The sequence below is a fragment of the Sitodiplosis mosellana genome, unplaced genomic scaffold (assembly GCF_009176505.1).
Source record: "Sitodiplosis mosellana isolate CC-2019 unplaced genomic scaffold, AAFC_SMos_1.0 Smas_scaffold_6099, whole genome shotgun sequence".
Classification (NCBI taxonomy): domain Eukaryota; kingdom Metazoa; phylum Arthropoda; class Insecta; order Diptera; family Cecidomyiidae; genus Sitodiplosis; species Sitodiplosis mosellana.
In genome coordinates, this window is record NW_022601340.1 from 577,544 (window position 1) to 584,204 (window position 6,661).

The 6,661-nt window shown below is 37.0% G+C and overlaps 2 protein-coding genes across 6 annotated transcripts; one reads left to right on the plus strand and one right to left on the minus strand.

Moving 5' to 3' along the window:
* The first annotated feature begins 105 nt into the window (after positions 1 to 105).
* On the plus strand, positions 106 to 2,486 carry LOC129573543 (uncharacterized). Its single transcript, XM_055454173.1, has 5 exons — positions 106 to 239; positions 977 to 1,099; positions 1,299 to 1,728; positions 1,807 to 2,155; positions 2,255 to 2,486. Exons 1-5 carry the CDS (start codon positions 161 to 163, stop codon positions 2,390 to 2,392), a joined length of 1,119 nt encoding a protein of 372 aa, XP_055310148.1. The 5' UTR covers positions 106 to 160; the 3' UTR covers positions 2,393 to 2,486.
* Positions 2,486 to 6,246, minus strand: LOC129573542 (DNA/RNA-binding protein KIN17). 5 transcript variants are annotated; one of them, XM_055454170.1, is made up of 4 exons: positions 6,232 to 6,246; positions 5,194 to 5,458; positions 5,002 to 5,118; positions 2,486 to 4,762 (listed from the first exon to the last, which is right to left on the minus strand). In XM_055454170.1, the coding sequence occupies exon 4, from the start codon at positions 3,818 to 3,820 to the stop codon at positions 2,627 to 2,629; it is 1,194 nt and encodes a 397-aa protein (XP_055310145.1). In that variant the 5' UTR covers positions 3,821 to 4,762; positions 5,002 to 5,118; positions 5,194 to 5,458; positions 6,232 to 6,246; the 3' UTR covers positions 2,486 to 2,626. The 5 variants fall into 5 exon arrangements, with proteins under 5 accessions (XP_055310145.1, XP_055310146.1, XP_055310144.1 ...); XM_055454171.1 differs by lacking the exon at positions 6,232 to 6,246 and adding an exon at positions 5,828 to 5,842; XM_055454169.1 differs by lacking the exon at positions 6,232 to 6,246 and adding an exon at positions 5,616 to 5,821.
* Positions 6,247 to 6,661: the final 415 nt, after the last annotated feature.

Sequence of the window (6,661 nt, forward strand, 5' to 3'; positions counted from 1 at the left end):
TCGTTTGATGTGAAATGAGCGCTTCATTCAAACGTAGAAATGAACAGCAGCGTCAGTATTTGTGAACAATTCAACGGGCCAAGACAACAACTGTTTTGGGTAAAAACAAGGAAACACATTCAGATCAACAAAAAACGATTGGAACAACACTGTTTCTGCTATGGTTAAACTGTATTTGATTGGTTTATTTATGTTTTATTTCGCATCAACAATTCGCTCAGCATTGGCTGAAAACACAGGTAAATCGGATGGATAATTTTGCATTTTAAGAGGAACTAAGCGTGTTTTCTGAAGAATTTTTGCTTTCGAAGAACTAAACGTATCAGTTTTGGATAAATGAGCTTCGAAATATTTCAAAATAGGGCGGAGTATCGAAATATTAGAAAAGTTATTGGATGTAATTGCTTCGTTCAGATAGTTTTTGTATGGAAAAAATTGAAAAAAACTTAAAAATCAAATTTCTGTTCCCAAAGACACGTGTCGAAATTTTCAAAATATTCAACGGGAGAATTTCATTCGAACGAAATTTGTGGTGTGTGTGTGTGTGTGTGTGTGTGTGTGTGTGTGTGTGTGTGTGTGTATGTATGTATGTGTGACTGGAATAAAAACGCTTCTATAGGAGTGTGTTATTATTTTCATTTCATATTTTCATCATAATTCAGGCATTCGGTTTTTGTTTCGATATGATTGAGGATATTTATAGCCAACTAAAACCACTTCAGATTTCCGCTCTTGTGTTTTTCGTTTGTATTTCCATTCAACTATAATTTTGAACAAGTACCAACTGAAGGCCGATTACATTACTTAATTAGAGAGTAGAGAACGCATAATGTGTAACATATCTCAAATTCCGAACAAAATAAAAACAGAAACCAATTTTTTGAATGTGTGTAAACAAAATTTAGCTAATGCATACTGAATGAATTGCATTTTTTTGTTTAAAAAAAAAATCGATGAAATTGTTTGTATTTTCTAGACGCCAATTTTGGCTATAATCCAATCGAAACACAGCGCGCAGAATGCACTCTCATTTCGGGAGATGTTCGGGCTAGTGCGGAGGCGAGTGTTTCACGAAAACTTGAAGGATTCTGCGGAACAGGTAAATTGTTGACTGAAGTTTATTTGAATTTTTGCTCAATGAAGCACAGGTCCTCGGACTTTGAGATTTTTTTTTTTGGAATTTTTCAATGTTTGCTTCTTCAATTTTCACAACTTCTCTTATTTTTTCTCTATTTTTTTAAAAAAAATTTTAAATCTTCTTTCAAATTCTTTCAACTTATTTCAAAAATTGGTCGCAGAACACTTAAGTCGTGCATTTGGCAATTTGGAGTATCGATTGCTAACTGAAATAAATCACCTGAGAAGCATGATAAATCTATTACTGCCACCACTGTATCAGCAGCATTATTTCGCTCAGCCACAGCCCCACCTCTATCAGCCATTGCCATCGCCGTCAACGAACTCAACGAATGTTGTAAAGTCAACGCAATTTTCGCCATCTGAGAAGAGTTCGAAAGTATCGGAAATCGGTTCACATCAATCGAATGAAATTCAAAATGAAAGCCCATTTGCTGTGGGAACGTCGGCACCGTCCACTGATGCTCCGAACCAAAAAGAGGCGACCACAATTCAAGAATCGACAGAAGTAACCGTTTTACCAACCGAAAGGCAACTAGAATTCAAGCCAGTACAGAAGAAACCGCATGACAGAAGCAAATCCAATCAAAAGTAATGACAGGCCAATTTTGGTTTTGACATTTGTTGGAATTTTCTTTTTCTAATATCGTGGTAATTATTCATTTTCAGAACTAAAACCGGACCGCGTGAATTTGAAATAAATAAATTGAATAATACAATTCAGCTCGGGGCCGATCTACAGATTTTCACGTACTATTGGAAAATTGAGCATTTTTCGGAGAAATTGAAATCAAACATATCAACCATAAGCAGTCCGATATTCTCGATTTCCGGTCTTTTCTTACGCGTTACAGCCACACTGAACCATTTGAGCCGAGATTATTTGTACTTGCAATTGGAACAAGTGTCATCTGGAAAGGGTGCGGATAAATCAAATATCATCTTGAAAACGGGAGATTTATTCAAAAAAATTCAAACAAAATTCGAGTTCAAACACAAAATCGCCATTCTTGATCAAGTGAGCAATTCAATAGCAATTCTTTACCATACTTTCTTTGTAATGAAAAATTGCCTATGTTTTCAAGTGAATAATCCTGAAATGTTCTGAATATTGTAGGTGACTCCAACAAACGATTTGATTTCCCATGAATTTGCCAACACAAGTCAAGGATTTTTAGTGCCCAATAGTGCCATTCTCTTGGGCCCTTATTCAAAAGGTGACATTCTACTCGTAAAAATCGTCATGAATCTCTGATTGAGACGTCACCCAACGGCTGAGTGTGTTCAAATTTTAGTGGCCAATGAATGGAATAAAATTAGAGTGTTACATACAAAACACAATCGATTCATTCATTTATTTTTCTTTATTTTCGTCAAAATAATTCTCGATCTTTTTACAATTTAATTTCCTATTTTGTTATTTTCTTTTATTTAAATCTCGCCTACGTCTATCAGTTACAATCAATATTTCACAGAGAAAAAAAACCTCTTAATCATAGTGAATTTTGCTAATATCTTCATATTGAACGTTATGTACTAGCCGACCTTTGAGTAGTCCAGAGGCAATTTCGATGCTAACGCAATAGTTGTCGATATCAATTTCCTTTAGGATGGCCGTGTATCCGCGATATCCACCATTCAATACCTTAACTAGTTTTCCAACCGTTGGAATGACTGTTTCGCAGTGTGCCTGATCCAATTTCACTTTTTCACCAGAATCCAACAGTTTTATTTTGCCACCATATCGGTCGATAACTTCCAGCACAACGCCTTTTTGTTTGTAAAATTTGTCGCCCAGAGATTTCGTAATGATTTTCACAACGATACCTTCGGCTAACCAATAATCTTTACGATTGATTTTCTCTTTTTTCGTTTCTTCCATTTTGATGATGTCGTCGAGTGCGCTGCGCTTACGGCTACTACTGCTTTCAACCTTTTTGCTTGGCGCCATGCTTGTACTTGGCTTGACAAAAATGTCCGCATCGTCTTTTGATTTAGCACTTTCCGCTGGTTTTTTCTCATCCAAACCATTTTGGGTTGGCAGTTCAACTTTCACCTTATTCGTTTTGATGGACAATTTGATTTTCTCATCCTCGTTTTCACGCTTCATTTCGGTGTATTCGACGGTTTTGGCTTTTTGTGCATTCTTTTCCACTTGCTTTTGAATGTACTCCATGTGGCGATCTTCATCGTCTTTTTCTTGCTTCTCTTTGCGTGCAGCTTTGGCTTGGCGCTCCAATACTTCGGGACTGCGATCGATATACGTAACAAACCAACCCTTTTCCGTTTCATCCACCGTGCAAACACCCTCTCTGCCCAAATGCTTCACATAATCGGATAGCGTAAGCCATTTCGTAGCGTTCATGTGCAAGTGATCCTTATCGGCAATATACTCCTGATAGATTTTATTGGCCGATACACGCTTTGTGCCGAAACGACGACGCAACAGCTCTACGTAGCCATCGGAAAACTCCTTCGAGAAACTGTAGATGTATTTGTTGGAATTGTCGGCAAAAAGCAACAATTGGCGTTGATGCGACTCACTTTGCGTATGACACTTGAAACCGTTCTCGTCACGGCACTGTTTTTGACACATCTGACAGTACCATCGCAACTTTTGCAATCCCTTCGCCTTCATTTTATTGGCCAAATACTTTGGCGTGCCAGCCTCAGCTTTACCCATTTTGATGCTTCTTGGCTACTTGCTACTGAACGATTTTAAACGTAAGACGACAAATAGTTTGGCTATTATTTTGGAAACGGATCACTCCTTGAATTCGAAATTGTTCGGAACAGTTTTTTCTTCGATAAAAATATTGAACACAAGTCAAAAACAAACAAACAAAAAAAGAAAAAAACCTTGCTTTTAGCGATCTAAACAATAATTGGTTGTGAAATCAACTTCGAATGTCTTTTGTTTGTGTGTGACTGAAATGAGAAAATAATGTGACGTTTCATGTGTCAAAGTGCATTCACTACTCTCGTCGATGTTGAAGAATATTCATGAAATTGCCTAACAAATGGAGGACGGTCAGCATTTGTGATGACATCTTGTGAAAATATTTCGAAATAGCCAAGCTTACTCGAAGTGGAAGAAAAACAAACAATGATTTACAATGAAATTACGTGTGAATCATATGATTTATAGTGATTTATTTGTTGACACTATGATATCATTGTTGTGTTTCACGGTTTCAATTGTAATTTTTTCCTTTTTTTATTTTCCGGTAAAAATATATTTCGATTTTCAATAAAAATGTATTACTAAAAAAAATATTACAAGAAACATGACTGGGTTTTGTTTTCCTTTCCAAAATTTGGGTTTATTCGAATTTATTGACGATCTTCGGTTGGTTTGGTGCTAGATGTATTTGGTTCGTTGGCAATATCAAAGCGATTGACGAATGCTGGCGGCGGTGGAACGCCACGGAACTCCGGTGGATAGGTGGTTTTAATTTTCATTTCAACATCATTGCCGGTCATAACGACGGTTTCGGTGTTTGCAATTGAATAATCCGATGTTGCATCACGGCTTCCTTCACCCGTGATCGCCAATTCAGCCACATGATTTTGCTGTGTTAGTTCGACTGTCTTCGATAATTGGGCGGTGTTCGAGTTTTGATGACTACAAAGAATCGATTCGAGCTCAAAACAATGGGAATTTATGGACAGAAATTTCGGAATGGAAGCAAAGCGCGTTAGGAAAATGCGAAGCAAAAGATAAAAAAATCGGTAAAGCAATTGAAAATGATTATATCAGAAGGAACAAAAGGGCGCAGGAATGATTTAAAGAGAAAAAAAGAAGCATTTTTTTGCAAAAATTGCGATAAAGGAGAGATGTTACATTTTGGTGACAAAACTCACACGTTCGGAGCGGTTTGATTGTTATTTCGGTATGGATCGTACATGGTGAAACCACGACGGCCTAGCTCTTCATCTGGCTGGATGTTGCGCGACGTAAATGCATAGTTATCGTATCCACTAAAATAGAAAAAAAATATTTTAGAAATTTTTTGGTTTGTACACTGTTTTTATCTGCAAAAAAAAAAGAATTACGTAATTGGACCCATGTTATCGAAGTGGAGTTTACGCTGTTGTCGCTTGATTTTCGATATTTGACCACAAATGCCGGCCAGGAAAAAGATGATGATTATAAAAATGAATGCAAACACTCCGGCCAAAATGAAAATTTGTAGCTGCAAATCGACGCCGATATCCATTTTTACGGTGCTTTGATCTTGTCACAACTGACTGTTTCCAGAAAATGATTGTTTTTTTGAACTGATTGTTTGTTGCTTGGTTTTGAAGAATTTAATCCGTTCTGTATCACACCCGAGGAAAAAAAATACAATTAAATCACGTCGTTCTTATGTGGGCTTTAATCAAATCATCGATTTTATTTTCTGCTATTGTTGTTTGCTTTGGTTTAATCACAGTCTGAATCGTTTAAAAACAATACCCAGAAAACAATCTCTGACCGAAAATGGGCAATTGAACACTAATCAGCTGATAAATCTCTTTCTCATGGCCAGGCCGGACAATCACTTGGTATATTTTCGCCGCGCGATTATTTTGATTTGTTTTTTTGTTTTTTTCCAAATATCTACGTGACAAATCGTTCAAGTTGCATCATTGCAACCACAATCATAAACTGATAGACAGACAGACACAGTCTCGGCGACTCACTCACAATTTCTCACACAGGAAAGCGTCAAGGGAGAAATAAAATAAAAAGTACACACAATCAATTTTCGTTCAGCATTGAATTGGTGTGAATAGCGCGCGCCATTCGCCTTTGTGACTTTATCAAAAGTGGAATTTGAATTATCTATGAAAATAAAATCGCGATTCTTTCATTGTTTCCCGGCGTTTTTTTTTTCTCTTTCGTTATCGTTAACAGAGCCTAGGTATATGTGTGCCGGTGACACAGGCGCAGTGTTGTTATGCGATTGAATACAATGTGTGCGTAATTGAATATGATAAATCGTTAAGAAAACAAACGACACAAAATAGTACAAACGGTAAAATGTTTATAGCCTCTTGTAAAATCGCTTTAATGGAAATATAGATAAGATTATGAATTTCGGTGGTTACCTGCATATATTGTCACTATTTTGCAATTCAATTGAGCCGAGAGAGATACCGGGTTAGATTTTTGTATCTGTCGCAACAAGCATATTTGAATTTTCGGCAATTCTCCCCATCGAAATAGTTTGGACAGCCGTAGATAATATACGATGAGCGACGCAATTTTCTCTTTCTAAATTGTCGATATCTTTTCTTTTTTTTTTCGTTGCGAGTAATGGTTCAACCTAGTTTCCGCTATTGGAAACGACAACCAAAAATACATATTAAACACAAACACTTAATTAGCTGTGCTGTGTGTAGGAGAGACAATTAGTGGGCAACCATCGCACTTGTTGTGCGTGTCACATAGTGTGACTTGTTGATGCCGACCGCTCTTGTTCGATCTCTCTATCGCTGCACGTTGCATTCCACTTCTGGATTCTCTCTCGATCGACAC

Coding starts and splice junctions, on each gene's coding strand:
- LOC129573543 (XM_055454173.1), top strand. CDS start 161: ATGGTTAAACTGTATTTGATTGGTTTATTTATGTTTTATTTCGCATCA. Junction 240..976: donor AGCATTGGCTGAAAACACAG/GTAAATCGGATG, acceptor TGTATTTTCTAG/ACGCCAATTTTGGCTATAAT. Junction 1,729..1,806: donor AGAAGCAAATCCAATCAAAA/GTAATGACAGGC, acceptor ATTCATTTTCAG/AACTAAAACCGGACCGCGTG.
- LOC129573542 (XM_055454170.1), bottom strand. CDS start 3,820: ATGGGTAAAGCTGAGGCTGGCACGCCAAAGTATTTGGCCAATAAAATG.